Here is a 21,049-nt window from a genome sequence, read left to right on the forward strand (position 1 = left end):
TCTAGAATCAAATGGTTTTAGCCTCAATCACCGATCACTGCTAAATTCAACGTCAATCACTACTAAACCAACTAAATATTAGTGTAATTCTTATTGGCTTTTGAATTATATGAAACTACACCTTGTTTTATGGAGCTGCACTTTCGACACCCAATTGCTGTTCAGAAAAACTTTCGAGTTTAACACCCAACAATTTCAATTCATTGCATCGCCACATTAGCTCATTTTAAAACTATTAAAAATATTTGATTCTTATTAATTGTGTGTGTAAAATTAATTTACTATAATTTCATCAATTCACAACCATGAATAAAAAAGTCTAAAAACGAGAAATTTTAAGTACCATCAATTTTTTTTTGTCAATTCTACAACATTTGCATGTTATAATTATTCACTCTAAATTAACCTTCCTTCCTCTTTGCGATCTTCAAACATTTCAACCACAATGGCCGAATCATCACCTTCGAAACAAAACTTAACCTTTGACCCCTACGAATTCCTCAAAATCAAACTCAATCCAAACGGTTCCCTAACAAGAAACTATGTTGTCCCCACCGTACCACCATCCTCCGATCCCAATAACTCTCCTCCGCAACCCGCTCTCTCTAAAGACATTATCCTAAATGCTTCCACAAAAACATCGATTCGTCTCTTTATTCCAAACCCTCCACCGGCTTCTTCCTCCGGTAAACTCCCCCTCATTCTCTATTTCCACGGAGGCGGTTTCATCATGTACCACCCTTCCTCCCTCATCTTCCACCAATCATGTTCCACATTTGCTGCTGAAATCCCTGTCGTTGTTGCCTCTGTTGATTATCGTCTCACACCTGAGCATCGTCTTCCCGCCGCATATGACGACGCTGTTGAATCTCTTCTTTGGATCAAATCCCAAGCTCAAAATCCAAATGAATCTGATCCATGGATTAGAGACCACGTGGACTTTACCAAATGCTTCTTAATGGGAAATAGCGCGGGAGGTAACATCGCCTATTTCACGTCTCTTCGTGCTCTAGATCTCGATCTCTCTCCTATTAAGATCGAAGGACTCTTATTAAACTCTCCATTTTTTGGTGGGGTCCAAAGGACGGAATCTGAGCTCCGTTTGATTAATGATCATATATTACCGTTACCTGCGGGTGATCTCATGTGGACCCTATCTTTGCCCGAGGGTGCGGATCGTGACCACGTGTATTGTAATCCAACGGTTTCAGATGTAGTATACGGTGAGAAGATCGGACAGCTGCCGAGGACTTTTATTAATGGCTACGGTGGAGATCCATTGGTGGATAAGCAAAAGGAGGTAGCGAAGATTTTGGAAGCACATGGGGTGCCCGTGGAGCCCTATTTTTGTGAGGATGGGTATCATGCTGTGGAAATATTTGATCGTTCTAAGGCACAAGCTTTGGTTGATTATGTTAAGAAATTTATACTCTCTACGGTTCCTCCTCAATCCTCTATGTAAAACTTTATTCTAGGACTAGGATGTATTATTACAGTTTTGTTAAATACACTAGAAGGAAAATTTCTCATTGACGGATGATCCCATTATATATATGCACAAATAAATGTATTTAGTCTAAATTTTGAACAAAATAAATCAAGTTTCTTTGATTTTGACTAATTTTTGTTTAATATAATTACTAAGTGAAAATTTCCACGAATTTAAATGGTCATAATTAATATCAAGTTTAAGAATTTATTCTTCGAAAGAACTCACTTGCAAAACTTTACTAAAAAGTTGGAATACTACTCACCTCTTTTTACTTTTTTTTTTTGGATTCAATAGTATTGTAGATAGAATCACACATTATAAGTGTGAAAAAGTGTGAAAAAGTGAAGTGTTAATAGATGTTTACTTCCTGCAATGTAGGAGAGTTTTGATTTACCCCTATAGACTGTAATATTATTTCTTTGAATTATTCTCATGTAATGTGAAGATTCTCTCGTTTACCCCCTCATGTAAAATGTTGACTTAAGATTCCGTCTTTTTGCCCTTATAATGTTTGCGAATTTTGATTTACCCCCTCACTGACCATGCCACGTCATCATTTTTGTGGAATCTTAATTCAACATATTCCATGAGGGGGTAAACGAGAGAATCTTCACATTATATGGGGGGTAAACAAAAAATATAATATTACATGATGGTAAACCAAAACTCGCACACATTGTAGAGGGTAAACACCTATTATCCCAAAAGTGAATAATCTGAAATTCGAACTTTGTTCAATAATATTTTTATTAACTAATTGAGTTACTCTTACAAACCACACACCTTTATTTTATGGATAAATTATACACGAGTTTTAACTAATTTTTTTTTTTTACAAAAACTAACTAAAAATGTTTTAATCAAACACATCCACACAGTAAACATACTAGCGCCTATTTAATAGCTCTTATTTAAAAAGAGCTATTAAAACTTAGAAACGGAGCCTTATAATAGCGGTTTGTGAAAAACGCTATTGAAATCATAAACGTGGAACTCTATAATAGCATTTTTAAAAAGAGCTGTTAATACTGATTCCCTATAATAGTGTGTTTTGCATGAGCGCTATAGCAAAGAAAACAACATTTTTTTTTAAAAAAATTATTTCAGAATTCACACTAGGTGTTTTTGTCATCACTTGGTGTGGAAATTACACAACATGCTATGAGCACTAGCACTAGTTAATCAAACAAATTCCAAAACAAATATAACCTACACAATATAAAACGATAAAGAAAGCTAAGAACAATGTACCCAAAAAAAAACAAAGAACAACACGAGGATTTGTTTAGGGAGTTCCCTGGATTTCTCGTCTTCGCTTGTCCGGTACATTTCCCCCCAATTAAGAATTTTATTTCAAAAAAAAAAAAATGATTTGAAAGAGTTTATACGAGAGATAGAAATCAAAAGATTAAGCAAAACTCTTCAATCTTCGACGATGAATTTCTCCACTCTTGCTTCCTTGATCTTCAATCAAGATCAATCATCAAACGCTTTCTCAAATCTTCAACGATCCCTTGTTGTGAGTACTAAATCTTCACCAAGATTTCAATCTCCAACCCAGATCATGACCGATTCTATCGAACAACATTTGTCGCAACAACTTCAATCCCAAATTGAAGTATACACTTAAGGTTCTTCCTTAGAATCTTCAAACCTTAATCAAACCCAAAAGACGTCGGTCACAATTGATCACCACCATGGACGTTATGTCCAAACTTGACTCACCAACTCATGATGATAAAGAATGAAGATGAATCATGAAGGCTTGTTTTGTTTCTCTCAAAGAACGCACAATGACACTAAAGATTCTCTCCAAAGAATTTACTAAGCTCTCTCTAGAAAGAATGTTTCTAAAAAGATTATTCTCTAATTTTTGCAAAGAACTATTTATAAGCCAAGGCAAGATGAAGTGACACGTAGACAAAAATTTTATCTAACTGAGCAATGCACCAGTTCATACTTAAAGGATGCACCGGTTCATCCAAAAAAAAGAGCAAACAAAAACACATCTAACAATTTTGCCCTTCTTCATCTGAGAGATACACCAGTCCAAAAAATCTCAAAATACTTTTGTATTGGTAAAAGATGATTATCTTATAGTACAAAATTCTTTCGGATTTTTGACAGAAGGCAGTGCACCGATTCACACGGGTCTTGCAGTGGTTCAAGATTCGTAGAATTGTACCGACACAAAATACTCTATGGATTTTCCATATTTCTTATGCACCGGTTCATATAGGCTTAGCGCACCAGTACATAATTGGACCGGGTGTGGATATGAAAATTTTACCAAGACCCAACAAGAAATGACCCAATATGATCCAATCCACAGTTTTGAATAATGCAAGGCGGATAATGAAGGCGCCTACATCTGAAAATTGTGGCGCTAAGTGAGGAAAAATATCTCCTCCATGATCTCCCACTCTGATGACTTTTAATAAGGAAGAAGATAACAACCACCCATCATGATCTACCGAAATAGGGGGTAAGGAGGAAAATAACCACCCCTAGGAGCGTCATTCACGGAAGAAGAAGGAGTGGCCGAAAAACAGGGTAATGGATCTTGGAGAAGAAAGAAGGAGACTCTATAAATAGCATTGATCATTCATGGTCAGATATAAGATTTTTTCCATTCATACACATATGGACCTTTTTGGTCTAAGTTTGTACAATACTATTTAATCCAATATCAATAATACAACCCTTTGAGTGTTCACCAGAACAATAATTTATGCAAATCATGGACTTGTTCATTCCCCACATGTTCAAAAATCATTTTCTTGTTCGATATATTTTTTGCAAAAAAGCCTCTTAGAAAAACTTTAGTCAATATTTTGCCTACTTCAAATTAAATTATTTTAAGCCTATTTTTGACATCAATCAATACTAAGAGAGCATATGCATTTACAAATTGCTCTTCTCCTTTCATAAATTGATAAAAAAAATTCTTCATTCACTAAAAAATACGTTTTAATAGTTTTTTTTTTTTTTTTTTGTGTGTACGTACAATATATGATCAAATCCCTTCTTTTTTAGCTCTTTCCAAGCTCAACAATATAAGGAGAGAAGATTTTCTGCCATGCACTTTACCTCATGTGTCATCTTGACCATCCATTCATTTATTGTATGTTTTTGTTCATATTATTAGAAAATATTGAAAGGTTTAGATTAAAGTTGGACTACTGCTCGGTGAAAATCTCATTGAAGAGGATCCATCCTCCCACTCCCCCACATGAGATAAACATAGAGAAGAAGAAAAAAGAAAAAAGCCACAAACAAGTGTATGTTGAGAAGATTCCACATGTACACATAACACATGAATTATCCAAAGAGTACACTAAATTTCATTGAAATATGCATATGGTTCTTCATTAAAACTTTTCAAGCATAATCTAATTGTACTTATAGCTCCATCTTCTATGCTGCACCAAACTTTCATTGATAATCCAAGTTAAAAGAAAAAAGTGTATAACATATATATTATTAAGTTTAAAATCCAAATATTAATTAAACTAGCTATGACAAAAACAAAAAACAAAAATTCAAAGTATAAACTCCCTTACAATATTTATAACTGCACTAGCTCTAGCAGGGTCCACCATATCAATATTGTGGAACCCTACAGGATCAAAACGAGCTTCAACTTGGACCCCACATTTGACCAACATGGTCACAAATTCTTGTTGTCGATCAACCATGATGTCTCCACCATACCCAATAATAAGACATCTCTTTAATTTCTTGACATTTTCCAAATGTGGTCCTTGCACCATTGGATTGCAATATCTATGGTCACGATCTGTTTCCTTAGGCAAAGCCAAATCCCACATCATGTCCAAAACTGGTAAAGGCAGAGTCTGGTCTGTGGCAAACCTTTTGTAAACAAATAGTAAATAAAGTTAGTAATGTGACTAGTGTAAAATAAATTAAAGTGATGTGATTATTATGGAGATTATAGCAAAGGATTTAGATTCAATACTATAATTAATTGTGATCGTTGATTTGATATCGGACGGTTAGATTTAAAATATAGTTTTATAAAACAAAATGATTTTAACCACTAATCAGAGATTGAACGTCCCAAATCAATTACAACATTCTACTATAATTGTGGGAAATTCAACTCCGTATAGTAATGAATGTTGTCGGTAAAACTTGAGTCAATTGAAGATGTTGATATTTTTTGGATGTACACTTTTATCTGAGTTTAAATCTGAAATAAGTAGTTATATGCTTAATATTTTCAAGGTTTGTCACACTGTTTACAAATACACAACAAATATAGTAATATGTATTCATCCTTTATTCCTCTTTTGAGAGACTAGTTAGTTAGAGGATTCAAGTTTTGGATCTTGAGTTCTTAGCCCTTTTCATTTATAAAATAAAATGAATGATAGGAGCTTTTTACTCCTCTACTATATGTGATGAGAAACCAAGAGCAAACAGAGGCCAAGTAACAAAATATTTTGCCAAAGTAACAAAAAAAGGAGAGAAAATTGAGGTTCAAAATATTAGTATATAAAAGAAAAAAGAAAAAGAAACATTCCTATAACTTTTTCATGAAATAATAAAGAGATGTGTCATTCTAAAATTTGACTATGCAAATAATAAAAGTTATGGACCTTAATTCTGAAGCAGTTCTTTTCGCTCCTGAAAACATAGGTTGGTTCATAACAAGACCAGCAATTTTTAGAGGCTCCAAGTTCATATCATCAATTTGCATAGCCGTATTGAACACAATGTTCCCACCACAACCACATCCATACAAATAACACCTTGAAGGATCACCATAATCTTTCAACCACTTCTCGCCGTTGGAATCCGTCACTTGTTTCTTCACCCACAAAATAGCTTCCCGAGCATCTTGGTATTGCCCGGGAAGTCTGCTCTCTGGTGCCCTACGATAGGCTACAGAGATAACAATACTAGGGATATCAGAAGCAAAATTCGAACATTTTTTATGAATGTCATTATCAGCAGGGCTGAATATTATCCAACCACCACTATGAAAGTAGATCAATATCGGTAGACGTGCTACCGTGTTGTCATTTGATGGAAGTTTTGTTGGCCTAAAAATCCGAGCCCATAGTTTTTTCTCATCGTTTATGGTTATGTCTTTGGACACCGTGGAAATCCCCGATATAGGCTCGGGGTTCGGGTTGGTTTTCGGAGTCTGATAGGCGCGGTTGAGGCTTCCGTCGGGTTTTAAACTCAAGCCAAAGTGGCTGTATGGATCAAATTTTGACATTTTTTTAGTTTTCGTTTTTCAAGGATGATGGTGGAAGAAGGAAGCAAGATATAATAATAATAATATAGTGAATTATGATTTAGCTGTGTGTAGGTTAGTTAATTGATTTTCTAAAATTGAGAAATCGGTGGATCTAAGTAGAAATTTTCTTGGCTTTGTGTGGAAGGTTACTAGGTGGAATAGCTTAGCCTAACACATGTTACGTTTTGTACCATGTGAATTTATGTAATGTTTCATGAAATGTTAGGGATTGGATGAGTAGAGGTCACAACAAAATATTAGGGAAAAATAAATAAAGTTTTTTTAATTGTCAATTGGTGTTTACCGGTACAATTTGTATCAACAACTGTCAAATAAGTTATTATTTAGTAAAAAATATTTAATATAATTTTTATTTTTTTATACATATTTAATATAATTTTAAAAGTTAAATAACTAAATATTCAAAAGATGAAATCATTCTTGTTGTTACTGATCATTTTTATCCTACATTCCATGCTTAAAATCGCTGCAACATGTTAATTAGTTCACTCGTGCATCATAAATTCAATTTCTGAATCTATTGATCAATCTAGCATGTTCGCTGAAAATGCGATTGATGTATAGCTCGAACTCAATGAAAGATTCATTCAAGGTGATTTGATAAGAATCCTTGAACTTATGCAAGAAATGTACAGTTTGCAACAAGAATCAAATGGGTTAAAAAAAGACCACACTGTTTCATCGAAGTAACAAATTTTTTCACAAGACATTAGGGTTTGAATTGTAAATTTTTTAAAATTTTAACTTCGATTAAAACAAGAGTTGAATTTAAACAAGTATCAAAATAAAAATTGTTAGTATAGTTGTTCTTTTCGGTAGTAAATTAAAATGAAATGTAAATTGTGTCTAAGTCTAAAGTGTATGGACAAGTAAATAGGGATGGCAATGGGCGCCCATGGGTGCGGGTTTGACACTTATCAAACCCCCACCCGAAATCATCACCCAAACCCAAACCCAAACCCAAAGGCTGTTCGGGACCCAAACCCAAATCCGCAGCACATTTGTAAATAATTTGCAAATTTAAGAAATTAAATTCCAACATAGACTTTGAATTAAATTACAACTAAAATTAAGGTCTTCCAAGGAAATTCAAATATAGACTTTCAAGAAATTACAACATAGACTTTCAAGAAATTAAATTACAACTAAAATTTAAGGTCTTCCAAGGAAATTGAGGGAGACTATGGGGGTAATTAGGTAATTATAAAATATTTCGGGTGGGTGTATGGGTTTCGGGTGTGGGTTTGACTGATACCAAACCCACACCCATATTATCGGGTGTCACCCGAACCCAAACCCAGTCAAATCGGGTTTCGCCCGTTGACTTGAGTTTGGGTTCGGGTGGGTCTCTCGGGTTTGGGTTTTTTTGCCATCCCTACAAGCAAAACAAAAACCCATCCTAGTTTACTCTAAAACTTAAGCTACATCCGGTCCTCATGTCTCTAAGTTTATCCACTATAATCTTGAGATACTACCGACGTGAATTACAATTTTTCTATGATCTAATCAAAGATCAAAATCTTCAAGCCCCCAAGGCTAATTCACCTCAATCGGTACCTCGTACACAAGGTAACAAAGAAACAACAAAGTGAGAGTCAATTCACCATAAAAGTTAAGAATATGAGCTTCAATGTAAACTTGTGTTTGGATCTTGAATCAAATTTTTACTTTTAAAGTTAAACACAATAATTTCAAATCAAGTCACATTTAGGTCCAACATGAGTTAAAATCTTCTTCATTTTATTTTTTTAAAAAAATAAAATTATTTAGAGAGAAAGAAAAAAAAATTTGAACTATTTCAAAATTTTATCTCATTACAAAATTTTGGATTGTCGGACCCACTTTCTCGGAAACTAAATAATTAATACGAAAAAATATATATTTATTGATGGTGGAATCCACTTATGCAGGTCTCTTTTTAGTAGTATGTTAATTTTTTAAAGGGAAATGCTAACTTTTTTTTTTCTTTCTTGAAAACTTGGTATCCGTCCCTAAAACTGACTAATATAAGGGGATCAATCTTATCGCCCACTTGTAGGGGCCCTATTTAAAGCCAGAGTTTTTTTTCCTCTGTATGAACTTAACCCACATAAATTGGCATCAGAGGAAATCAAACTTGAGACCTTGAGAAAATCATACTCCAAGGATCCAAGCCAACACTACTAGACCAACCTCAAGTGAGTTTAGGGAAATGTTAACTAGTGTTTATAGAGCACCGGTTAAAGAAACAAATGTATTGTAGTACTATTAAGTAGTCTTGAAACTTGTGTAATTTATCTTTTCAAAATACAGAGAATGTTATTTTTAATATAAACTTATTTATTTTAATTTTCTTAACTAGTTCCCTAAAAACACTACTCCCTCCGTCTCAAATATTTGGTCCTTTTAGTTTTTTAGTTTTGTCCCAAAACTTTGGTCATTTTAAGAAACCAAGATACAATTAATGATTCTTTAGCATTTATACACTGACAAAAAGTAATGCATTTATTAAATGAATTTTCTCTTTCTTAATAAAGTAAGGGTAAATATGACTTAAGTTAACAATTTTTGTTATTTCTGAATCCACGTGCAAGATTCTAAAAAGACAAAAGTTTTGGGACGGATGAAGTAGTTAGCAAGATCCATTTTTATAAGGTATCTCTATGTTGTTGTATACCCCATTCGTTGAAATCTCAATTGGATAAATTGTTTGACTTGTGTTTAAATAAGGATGTGACAGTGACAGATATGTGTAGGCTCGATTGAGATTTGATAAATTGCTTGGGAGTGGATGCCCGACTCTGATACAAATTATTCATTATGTGGAGTTTATCATCTTATGACTCACTTGTATCCAAAAGATATGTCTGCTCATAGCGTAATCTTATTTGGAATAAGTTTGTACCATCAAAGGTCCCCACTTTTGCTTGGCGATTTGTTAATAACAGGTTACCCACAAAGTATAATCTATTTATCTGTGGATGTTTACGTAATGATTCCATGTTATGCTCAGCTGGTTGTAATGTTATTGAGGACATCCATCGTTTATTTCTGAATTGTCGTGTTTTTGTTATAGTTGGAGTGGCATCATTTCTTGGTTAGGGATCATCTCTGATTTTCATGATAATGCAATTTCGTTGGCATCTCAATTTTGCGGGGCTCATGATTTCTGCAAAAATATTAGGATCTATATATAAACAATTTGGTTGGCTTCAATTTAGAAAGATAGAAATAATAGAGTCTTTAACAACAATAAAATTACTATTAAAAGGTTGATCTTTAACATCAAAGTTCAAGTGTTGGTTTAAAACAAGAAAAAAAAACTTTGGTTTTTTTATCTAAATCTTGAATGCCCAATTCAAAAGTTTGTATGGGGTTCAACAAAGGGTGATGTTTTACTTTGTGTGTGTTAACTTTGACATTTTTTTGATGTCATCATGGACCCTAAGCTCAATTTCCCTTTGAAAATGAGCTAAGTGTTCCCCACGATTGTACTACTACTTGACAACTGACAAGAGAGGGAAATTCAGTGACCTTAGATATTGAAATATTCTTGCAGGATAGTATAAACTTATGCATCACACGAACCTAACTAATTGATCAAATATTTCCTTCAAAAATGAAAAACTAATCTAATTTACCTTTGGTATAACAATTTTTTTTTATATCTTACTTTTATTCATTCTTTGTTATTTAAATCAATTTTTAATTAATAAATTGTTTTAGATAAACTAAATAATAATAATAATGATTAAAAATTAACATACATAAATAGAGAAGTAAAAATTTGAACATGATCAGACTTTCTAATTTAATAATTTTGACGTTTCTATTTTGTAAGTTGATTTTTTTTTTGTTAGGTGACCTAATGACTTAAAATTTTACATTTAAACATGGATAAGTGGAGTGCCTGGAGTTCGAACCCCGGTTCCTACCAACTGAGCTAAACTCACATGGACAAATCAAATTTTTAATAACATAAAGTATATATTTTTTTGACAAAATAAAATAAAATATTTAAATTTTTTTGATAAACGTTGATTAATTAAAATTTAAAATATTTTGCACGATTCTTCACATTGCTCAATTCAAGATTCAAATCCATTCAAAAAACTGTTTACAAATAAAACAAAGATAAGATAAAGGATAATAATTGCATAAAAAAATAAATAAAGGATAATAATAACAAAAATAAAAATTGTACCAAAAAACAATATTAACACGAGATGAAACGATATAAGCAGATAAGTAAAACAATGTTACACAAATAATTAATAATATTTTATTATTTTACCACATCATCTCATTTATTTATGTTACTCAGTATTTTAAAACTATTTATATGACATGGAAGAATAATGATTTTGATGGTAAAGTTTCGATATCCTAATCTAATAACAAACTACTGTACACACACTGCTTAAATCCAGATTCGATCCCTATTCCCGAAATAATTTTATTTATAAATTAAAAACTTCCTTTCTTCTCTGCTAACTCTTTCTCTCACAAACTTCAAATCAAAGTTTTTTCACTTATCACATCTCTCTCTCTCTCTCAATACTCACTGCCACGTCATCTTCGCCGCCATGAACGGCGGTGGAGGTAACTTCCCTCCGTCGCAATCAAACGGCGGCGATTTCCTTCTCTCTCTTCTCCAAAAACCTCGTCCTCCCCAACCGTCATCCACTCCGTCTCAACAATCTCTCACCATAGATCCTGCTGTCGCCATGATGGGTCCCACAATCCCCTTCTCTACATCACAATATCCATCCAACGGTCACGATCATCTCAATCTTCATCCCCTTCATCATCATCTTCATCAGAATCAGAATCTTCCACCATGGTCCCACACACCTTCTTCTTCTTCTTACCCGCAAAACACATTCGGGTTACTCCATAACCCGTTTTCACTTCCTCGGTTACCCGAAACCCATTTCACAACCACCACCACCAACAACAACACCACTCCACTTCACTTCTCTAACGGTGTTTCCCTCGCCGACAATCTACGAAGATTAGGGTTTCCAATTGAAACTAACAACAATAACAGTTTCATTCACCATCAGCAACAGCAGCAACAACAGGAATTGAAGTTACAGTTTGGATCTTTACCAACAGTTTCTTATGCTAATACTTCCTCTGAAGTTTCTTCCAATGGAAGCTTCAATGGTTTTGATAGGAATTTTAGGTCAACTGAACAAATTAGGGTTCCACCTGGATTTGGGAACAATACAAGGGGAACAGGTTATTGGAGTTCAGAGGTTGGTGATGGTGAATTGTATAGTAAGAGGGAGAATGTGAGATTAGGGTTTGGTGAAAGGAGTGATATTAGAAGCAATGTGGGTCATGAATTGAGGCTTCCTGATCAGCTTGATAATCCTGGTCCACCTTCTGGGAGTGAACTTCATTCTGATTATGTTGATGTTGATGCTATTGGTGAACAGATAGCTGATTCGTTGTTGCTTGGGGATGAGCTTGATGATAAGAATAGTAGCAGCGCTAAGAAACGACATGGTCCTAAGGAGAAGGTTAATGCTTTAAATATTTGCTGATATATAAGGATTTCGTATTGAATTGTACAATTTTACCGTTATTTGTTGATTTTGTCAATGTCAATAGGGAGGGTTTAGTTCTTTGATTTAAATTTCTTTGGGGAACTGTTTGTGAAAAAATCTAGGTTGTTGATTAGATTTTTTAGTTAGATGTCAATTATTATCAATTTATGAGGTTAATTTAACTATCTTAGTATAACATGGAGTAAATTATGATGAAATGGCATCTTTAAGTATGACGGTTACTTACAGCATTTATTATCAGGATGCTAGATTTTCAGACGCAAGAGGAAAGCAGTTGCTAAGTCAACGGGCAAGAACGTTTAAAAGACAAATGATGTGCCGTAGGGATATAGATAGTCTTAGTGTTCCTTTCCTTTCATTATATGAGTCTCTAATACCACCGGAAGAAGAAAAACTGAAGCAGAAGCAATTGTTGGGGTTATTGGAGAAGTTAGTTTGTAAGGAGTGGCCAATGGCTCGGCTTTATCTCTATGGATCATGTGCTAATTCATTTGGTGTTTCTAAAAGCGACATTGATGTTTGCCTTGCTATTCAAGAAGCTGATATGGACAAGTCTAAGATTATAATGAAATTGGCTGATATTTTGCAATCAGATAACCTGCAGAATGTTCAGGTGAGTTATTGATATGGCCTCATAAATTTCTATGGTATATTTGCGGATTTTGTTTAGTTTCATTTATTAAGTAATAAGTAATGTTAAACATGTATTTCATAAATGAGATATGATGACTTTTGTCGTATATGATGCCGGAAAAATAATCTCTATTTGGTAGACATTTATTATTCTACTGCCTTGTTTCAATTTTTGTTAGCATGGCAGTTAAGATTGTTTTTATTCCATTGCCTTATTTTCGGTTTTTGTACGGTATTGGAGTTTTAGGATTGTTATTACCTCTAGAAATTCCGTTCATGCTCTGAAACTTGATTTGGTGTGATTGTGTGGCTTCGTTGATGATGGGATTGTGCAATCCCTCTGATGACAAATATCTGATTTTTAGCTTCTCACAAAAACCCTATTCGGCTATTTGCAATCCCTCTATGATGACAGATATTGATGACAAATACTCTGCCTTTCTTGTGGGCGGGTGTCTCCCATCTCCCCTGGTGGTCATTTGTTGGTTGAGGTCCTTCAAATTGAGTTACGTGCTCCTCTACTCCGGTTTTGCTAGTTCAAGCTCATCCTCAGCTCCTCTGGTTTGAGTTCTTTCTCTAGTTTGAATTCTCTGCTACAAATTGATTAGCTGGTGACTGGTTCTGCTGCTTCTGTAATATTTTCTGTTTCCTCTTCTTTGGGGTTGTTCATTTGATGATTATCCCCTGTTTCTGTTTGCTGCACCGAAGATGTATCCGATAGGGTTAGGCCAAACTTGTGTTAGTGGTGCTGCAAACCCAAGCTTAGCTGTTTTGTTAGTGGTGCTAATGGCACTTTTTAAAAACATGGTGTTTTATACGATTTTAAAAACATGATTTTTAATACCCCAATTTGTCCAAAGTTAATTGCCGCTTGAATTGTGTATGATTTCCATATGATTTTTAAGTTCAAGTCTGATGCAGGGTATGTTGTGTGATACTGTCATTTAGAGGTCTTTTTTTTATTTTATTTTCTCTATTTTCCTTTATATGCATGTATATGAACTTACATGAACCTATATACAGGTTTTATGAATTTTGTAGGATCTACAAGAATGATTTTCATTCTTGAGTTCCATATTTGATCCCAAGTGAAATATCAATTTGAGTCACCTTGTTTGCTATTCATTGATCCATTGCTCACTGCAATGCATAAGGCTCAAATCATATTCAAAGACTGAACAAAATTAATAAGTCTTGTAGATAGTAATCAAAATGACATGCACAAGCGATACTTCCATCCAGAATATATATTAGTCCAGAATATATATTACTAAAAAATGAGAAAAAAGAAGTAATTGCTACTCAGGAACCACATACATAAGATTTAATCCTTTTGATGGTGAGCCATAAGGCATTCTCTTGCTCCACTTCATCACAGATTTCTAACTGAAAAATGGCGGTTTACAAATTAACTACAACAAAATAACATACATGAGAGTCAATCAAAGAGAGAGAAGGTGGAGAGTAAACTGCAAAGTTCTTTTATAACCTTGAAAAGCCCGAATTGCCATCTGGTTTGTCTCCAAACAAAAAAAAGGTATTTTTCAATGGAATATGATATTATCATAGTTTTTTTTCGCAATGATGTAGACAGTAGGACATTATGTAGTGTTTTTTTTTTTTTGCAGTATTCAATAGTTTTTAGTGTGGTTCGTATATTAAGGGTTTACCTTTGGACTCAGGAGTAGCAGAAGCTATTTCCCCCACTGTTTAATGCTACTGCCTGGTTTTCTCCATACCCTCTCTGTTAATTTTTGTCTCCTTTATCTTGAGACTCTACCTCTTCTTTTTTCCTCTTCCATTTCTATTCCTCTATTTGATTATATATTTGTCTGTCTTCTGCCTTGAAAACTGAAAGAAAAACTAAAACTGAAGTCCCCAAAAATTGTTGTTGTTATCAACTATTATGTACAGGATTATATCTTTATACATGTGCTTGAACAATCTCCAGGCTGATTGCTTTTTATACTAATTGTTTGTTGTTCATTTATGTCTAGAGGAAATTTGGTTGTTTTGATAATTGTTTCTAAAAGGCGTAATCTAACAAAAAGCCACCTGATGTGATATTTCTTTTGGCCAGTTGTTTGAATGCCAATGGTGCTTTTATGAAAAAATAACTCAAATATGAAAAAGAAGATAAAGATAAGGTAAAACGGAATGAATAGTGACAAGGCGGCCTTCAATGAATATTTTTTACACGCAAGAAAGAATATAAAAAGAAATATCGGGAGAGAAATACAATCATCAGTCATTTGAAACCCAGAAAATAAATTAATGTAACAATGAAAGAATTGGAAGATGATTACTGTACTCATCGAATTAATTAAATTTAATTGAAAATTTCTTCAGAGTCTTAATTCGTGTTTGTGTACAGGCATTGACACGAGCAAGGGTTCCTATAGTAAAGCTCATGGATCCAGTTACAGGAATCTCTTGTGATATATGCATTAACAATCTCCTGGCTGTTGTAAATACAAAGCTTCTTCGGGATTATGCAAACATTGATGCAAGGTTACGGCAGCTGGCTTTTATCATTAAACATTGGGCAAAGTCAAGAGGAGTTAATGAAACATACCATGGGACCTTATCTAGCTATGCGTAAGTTCTCTTCTGGTGCTATTTACATAAACAAAATTCTTTGTAAAATGATTGAATTGCTGATGAATGTAGTATAAAACATTTTGCTGTAAAAATAATTTGTTCAATTCTAATTTCAGGTATGTTTTGATGTGCATTCATTTTCTACAACAGCGACGACCTGCTATCCTTCCATGTTTACAGGTGTGTAAATATCTAGACATAACCTTTCCACTTCCTCATTATTGTGATACATATGTTGCAGAAGTATCCTTCATTTTGATCTGAACACAATAACCATGTTTCCATTCATCATAGAAAGTGAAAATCAAATTAACCAAGTTTCTTTTTGTTAGCACATCAAATTTTGTGTTATATCCCTGATAATTATTTTTGAAAAGCACATTTTAGGCATAGGATCAACCAATCAACTCTAATGGGTATGAAATTATGAATCATGTATGTAGGATTTGCAAATGATAAGGAAATTTTCACTTTCAGTTCTGTCGCGGGTGAAAGTTTTAATGTTTGCCTCTGGCAGGCTAATAGTCACAAGAATAACATCTATGAAATATTTTTAAGCAAGTTTGGTTAATTCTTTCTCATTAAGCATGGCATTTGAGTATTTTTGTACATAATTATATGCCTAAATTTGTAATGTAAATCATGAATTTGTTGATTAAATAATATTTTCTGTATAGGGGATGGAACCAACATACTCTGTGACTGTGGACAATGTTGATTGTGCATTCTTTGACAAAGTTGAAAAACTTGGTCATTTTGGACGACATAACAAGGAAACTATTGCTCATCTTGTGTGGGGATTTTTCTATTATTGGGCATATTGTCATGATTATGCAAATTCCGTTATATCTGTACGCACAGGAAGCACAATCAGGTAAAGAGAATTCGGCATCTATCAATTTTTTGTCATAGTAAACCTCTCTCAAAACTACCATTATTTATTATTGGCGTTTTTAAATATTGTTTTGGTTTTCTGACATGACATGACTGTTTATAAGATATTTACTGCTCTATTTGAATAAATAGTTTAATTAAGTGCTTATAGTGTAAGCGCTTATCCATAAACTTTCTATAACAAAAGGTAAAATAAAGTCAAACTGTTTTTATTAGATATTACTTAGTTATCTTGGAGAGTTTATGGAAATAAGATAAAAACAACTTATGGACATGTATGTTATAAGCTATTTTTTAAAGCTCTCCTAAACTGTCACAAGTACTTAGATAGGTTCAAATAAGTCAAATTCAAAAAGAGGCCCTAAAACCATCAACAATACTTAATTGCTAAGCAAGAAAACTAACATATCCAACATTGTTGATAAAGACTCAGTTTATTGAATATGATACTCTTTCTGGTGTAGCAAGTGCGATAAGGATTGGACAAGAAGGGTCGGTAATGATCGTCATCTGATATGCATAGAGGATCCCTTTGAAATATCTCACGATCTGGGTCGAGTGGTAGATAAACACAGCATCAAAGTTCTCAGAGAAGAATTTGAACGTGCTGCTGATATTATGCAGTATGATCCAAATCCATGTGTTAAACTTTTTGAGCCTTATGTTCGTAGCAGTTGATTAACAGGTTGTTTTGAAAATAGATTTGTAGGTGAAGTAATGAACACTTTGGCTTGTAAAGTTTCTTTTGCCACACATTTGATATTTATTAACCTTGTCTTATGTTGATATATGTGTATTTATTATGAGCGTTTTAAATGGTATCTCAATGTAAAGAACTTTTGGTTTTGATCTTTTTTATTTGAAAGCAAGAATTTACTTTTATTATATTACTATTGTAGCTTTTAAGAACAACACTGTTTAGAACACAGGAAATTTGGAGTTGCATAACAAATGACTTGCAGTTTTTGTGATCTCATATTTTTAGAGAATGAAATTTGTGTGCTAACAAAATGTTAGTCATGGTATTTCTTTACCGAATTCTGTCAGGTGGAATCCTATTTCTCCTTCATTAAGGATGTTTTTTTTAGAGAGAGCAAATTTTACTATTTCTAGATAAGAGATATCAAAATTTAATTCATGTGGATGTATTTGAAAAGTCAAAATATTTAACTAAAATGTATATGATTCCTTCATGTACATATGTACTTTTTTTTTTTTGCTGTAATGTGAGCATGTACTTAAGTACCAAAAATAAATGTGTACATGTACTTAGTTAGGCATTGGTTTGTTTATTTATATAAAAAAGTTTTTGGATAGTTTTGTCATTTTATTTTTAAAAAAAGTGTGGATGTTAGTTAGGCCTTGGTTTGTTTATTTTTAAACTTAATTTTAAACATTTTATAATGACCATGGACGAGGTCATATTATTAAAATTATGTATAGCAAGCAACTATAGTATCAAAATTCAAAAGTAGAGATGCAATAATGCATTATATATCTTCATCCTCATTTCCATTTCAAACTAACATCCACACTCCAACACAACCCAACAAGGCAAATATTCAATGGCAAATCAAAAGAACAACATCATCATTGAACAATCCTCAGAAGACAATAATCTCCCAAAAATATTCCTTCACGGTCCTCCCAAATTCTCCATAGTTCTCCAACCCAAACCTTCTCACAACTTTCATATCCTAAACCCTTCTTCTCATCCCCCACTCCACGAATTCATAGCTCTTAATCCTCACCATGTCTCCTCCATCACCGCCGTTGTCTGTACTGGCGGCTTCCCCGTTAACGCTGAGGTCCTCCAACTTCTCCCCTCGCTCCGTCTCGTATGCACCCCCAGTGCCGGAACTAATCACATTGATCTCTCTGAGTGTCTTCGTCGGGGTATCCAGGTTTCGAGTGCCGGAAATCTTTTCTCTGAGGATGTTGCTGATTTGGCTGTGGCTTTGCTGATTGATGTTGGAAGGAAAATTTCAGCAGCAGATCGATTCTTGAGAAGTCAGCTTCAGAAGCCTTGGGATTTTCCACTTGGTTCTAAGGTCTGCAATTTTATTTTATTTTAATTTATTAAAAAATATATACTGTATTGTATATAATGTTTTATATTTTGCTGGTAATCTAAGATGTGAATTTAACTTAGCTGCCATCTATTTGATACGGATTGCCTGGCAATAATCAAAATATGACTTTTTTTTTATAAGATTTTATTTTTTTCCTACAAATTGTTTATTTTTATATTTACAACTTGTTCATTTTTAAGTATTAACATGTTTGGCTTTAAATATTTTTTAAAATTGACTTATTTAAGGCTATAGACATAGTTTTTTATTTTATTTTTATTTTTATTTTTTAAGTATTGACAAAATGACAAAGCAATCATAAACCCACACACACATGTGAGGGGGTCGGGGTTCGAGCCCCGGTCATGACGTCCGACCTAACATTTTTTACATATTTATTTGTCAGTTTAGATAAAACTTTTGGACAAGGATATAATACATTACTAGTATTAAAATAAATAATGATTGTAACAAAAAAAAATAATGATTAGTTAAGGCTAACTATTTGGTTTTAAATATTTTTTAAAATTGACTTATTTAAGGCTATAGATATAGTATTTTTTTTTTAGTATTGACAAAATGACAAAACAATCATAAACTCACACACACATGTGAGGGGGTCTGGGTTCGAGTCCCGATCATGACGTCTGACCTAAAATTTTTAGCATTTATTTTCCGGTTAAGATAAGACTTGTGGACAAGGTTATAATATATTACTAGTGACGGGAGAGAGTATTTGTTTTTATTTCAATGATAAAAAAATAATTAATTAAAATATTTTTATTAATAGTAGTTAAATGAGTATATTAATAAAAAATAATAATTTATGTTGTATTTGTATTCTAAAAGTACAAATAATATGAGAAATAAAAAAATTGCAAAAAGGGGACATCTATAATAAGAAGGAGAGAGTAGCATGAACACTTTTAAAACTATTTGAAACAGCTTATTATGACAGAAAATAGTTGTTTATAGATTATTTTCGTAATGCCTTAAAGATAGCTTTTATAAATAGTTTGATTTAAGTTTTTTTAATCCAAATACAGCTGTATGAATATTTTTTCTTGCTCTTTTTCCCCTCCGATTTTAGGTAAAGAGAGTCATGATAATTCGAAGTTCAATTAAAAGATAAGCGTAAAATTCACCATATATAGTGATCCTTATGGCCCCATCACATCACTAGTAAAAAAGTTAATACAATGATTGTAATAGTGATCCTAATGTAACTAATATAACAAACTTCTTAACTAATTACAACTACCTACTAAATTCCTTAACCCATAGTATTAAACTAATGTGAAGTGTTTCAGTTAACAGGAAAAAAGATTGGAATTGTTGGTATGGGAAGAATTGGCTTAGAAGTTGCAAAGAGACTTGAAGCATTCAGTTGCATGATATCATACAACTCTAGAAACAAAAAACCATTACTTTCATACCCTTTCTATTCAAGTGTCTTAGAACTTGCCACTAACACCAATGTGATCATTCTCTGTTGTGACTTGAATGACCAAACAAGGCACATTGTCAACAAAGAAGTCATGTTAGCATTAGGAAAAAGAGGAATCATAGTAAATGTTGGAAGAGGTGCTCTCATTGATGAAAAGGAATTGTTAAAGTGTTTGATCGAAGGTGAAATTGGAGGTGCTGGTTTAGATGTGTTTGAGAATGAACCTCATGTTCCTAAAGAGTTCTTTTCTTTGGATAATGTTGTTTTGTCACCTCATAAAGGTGCCTTAACTTCAGAGTCTTTGATTGGTATCTCTCAACTTGTGGAACAAAATTTGAAAGCTTTCTTTTCAAATAAGCCTCTGATTACTCCAGTTATATAGTTGAATTTAATGTCTTTGGAAATCTCAATTTCCACGGTAACATTCGATGTTTCGCCAAAGTCGCCGTTCGTATTCTTCATCTTACCGTGTTACCAAACATACTCTGATTTCTGTTTTCTTTATCATGCTTTGAATAAATTGTGTAGTTGGATGGAATGTATATATGATGGTGTTTTGTGCTAATTTTTGTTACGTTGAAATTATAGAATATACACAACTTCATGTGAAGTTCAAGTTCTCAATCAGCTCTAATGAATAGGTGCTTCAACTTCTGTTTTTAGTCCATAAAAAAACTAGTAACCAGATCAATGATTAGGAGATTCAAAGATGAAATGTAAGTTGGTATGGCAAACGAGAGTTTGGACAGAAATTGTATGCATAACAAAGATTGACAAGCAAATGAAAGTGACTATAATTATAACCATCAAGAAAGCAAACTAACTAACAGTTGCACAAACTAACTGTTCCAAACTCGACCAAGATCAAATATACGCGGCCCAAGTACTTTAGATTCAACCCAATATAATTCTCTCACGGAAGCTTCTCTCATACGCCAACGAAAACGAACATGATAACTACTCTATGCTACCTGCAAAGAATAAACTCTTTATACACTCACAGGACCGTCAGATCAATTTAGATGGCTCTCACCTTCTCCAATGCCGGTCGTTGACACTTGGCAC

The 21,049-nt window shown here is 33.3% G+C and overlaps 3 protein-coding genes across 3 annotated transcripts; all 3 read left to right on the plus strand.

Moving 5' to 3' along the window:
* Positions 1 to 420: 420 nt before the first annotated feature.
* Positions 421 to 1,609, plus strand: LOC123893745 (probable carboxylesterase 8). The gene has a single exon (XM_045943546.1). The coding sequence runs from the start codon at positions 446 to 448 to the stop codon at positions 1,460 to 1,462; it is 1,017 nt and encodes a 338-aa protein (XP_045799502.1). The 5' UTR covers positions 421 to 445; the 3' UTR covers positions 1,463 to 1,609.
* Positions 1,610 to 11,132: 9,523 nt separating this feature from the next.
* On the plus strand, positions 11,133 to 17,350 carry LOC123895699 (UTP:RNA uridylyltransferase 1). The gene is made up of 6 exons (XM_045946179.1): positions 11,133 to 12,289; positions 12,579 to 12,950; positions 15,345 to 15,568; positions 15,688 to 15,751; positions 16,249 to 16,445; positions 16,930 to 17,350. The coding sequence occupies exons 1-6, from the start codon at positions 11,348 to 11,350 to the stop codon at positions 17,141 to 17,143; spliced, it is 2,013 nt and encodes a 670-aa protein (XP_045802135.1). The 5' UTR covers positions 11,133 to 11,347; the 3' UTR covers positions 17,144 to 17,350.
* A 580-nt stretch (positions 17,351 to 17,930) lies between these two features.
* On the plus strand, positions 17,931 to 20,670 carry LOC123895700 (glyoxylate/hydroxypyruvate reductase HPR3). The gene is made up of 2 exons (XM_045946180.1): positions 17,931 to 18,516; positions 19,848 to 20,670. The coding sequence occupies exons 1-2, from the start codon at positions 18,031 to 18,033 to the stop codon at positions 20,364 to 20,366; spliced, it is 1,005 nt and encodes a 334-aa protein (XP_045802136.1). The 5' UTR covers positions 17,931 to 18,030; the 3' UTR covers positions 20,367 to 20,670.
* The last annotated feature ends 379 nt before the right edge of the window (positions 20,671 to 21,049 follow it).

Source organism: Trifolium pratense, linkage group LG7 (assembly GCF_020283565.1).
Source record: "Trifolium pratense cultivar HEN17-A07 linkage group LG7, ARS_RC_1.1, whole genome shotgun sequence".
Classification (NCBI taxonomy): Eukaryota; Viridiplantae; Streptophyta; class Magnoliopsida; order Fabales; family Fabaceae; genus Trifolium; species Trifolium pratense.

Bases quoted from the DNA above. Each gene is read 5' to 3' on its own strand.
- LOC123893745 (XM_045943546.1), top strand. From the start codon at position 446: ATGGCCGAATCATCACCTTCGAAACAAAACTTAACCTTTGACCCCTAC.
- LOC123895699 (XM_045946179.1), top strand. From the start codon at position 11,348: ATGAACGGCGGTGGAGGTAACTTCCCTCCGTCGCAATCAAACGGCGGC. The intron at 15,569-15,687 runs GTAAGTTCTCTT...TTCTAATTTCAG, and splicing joins GGGACCTTATCTAGCTATGC to GTATGTTTTGATGTGCATTC. The intron at 15,752-16,248 runs GTGTGTAAATAT...TTTTCTGTATAG, and splicing joins CTATCCTTCCATGTTTACAG to GGGATGGAACCAACATACTC.
- LOC123895700 (XM_045946180.1), top strand. From the start codon at position 18,031: ATGGCAAATCAAAAGAACAACATCATCATTGAACAATCCTCAGAAGAC. The intron at 18,517-19,847 runs GTCTGCAATTTT...GAAGTGTTTCAG, and splicing joins ATTTTCCACTTGGTTCTAAG to TTAACAGGAAAAAAGATTGG.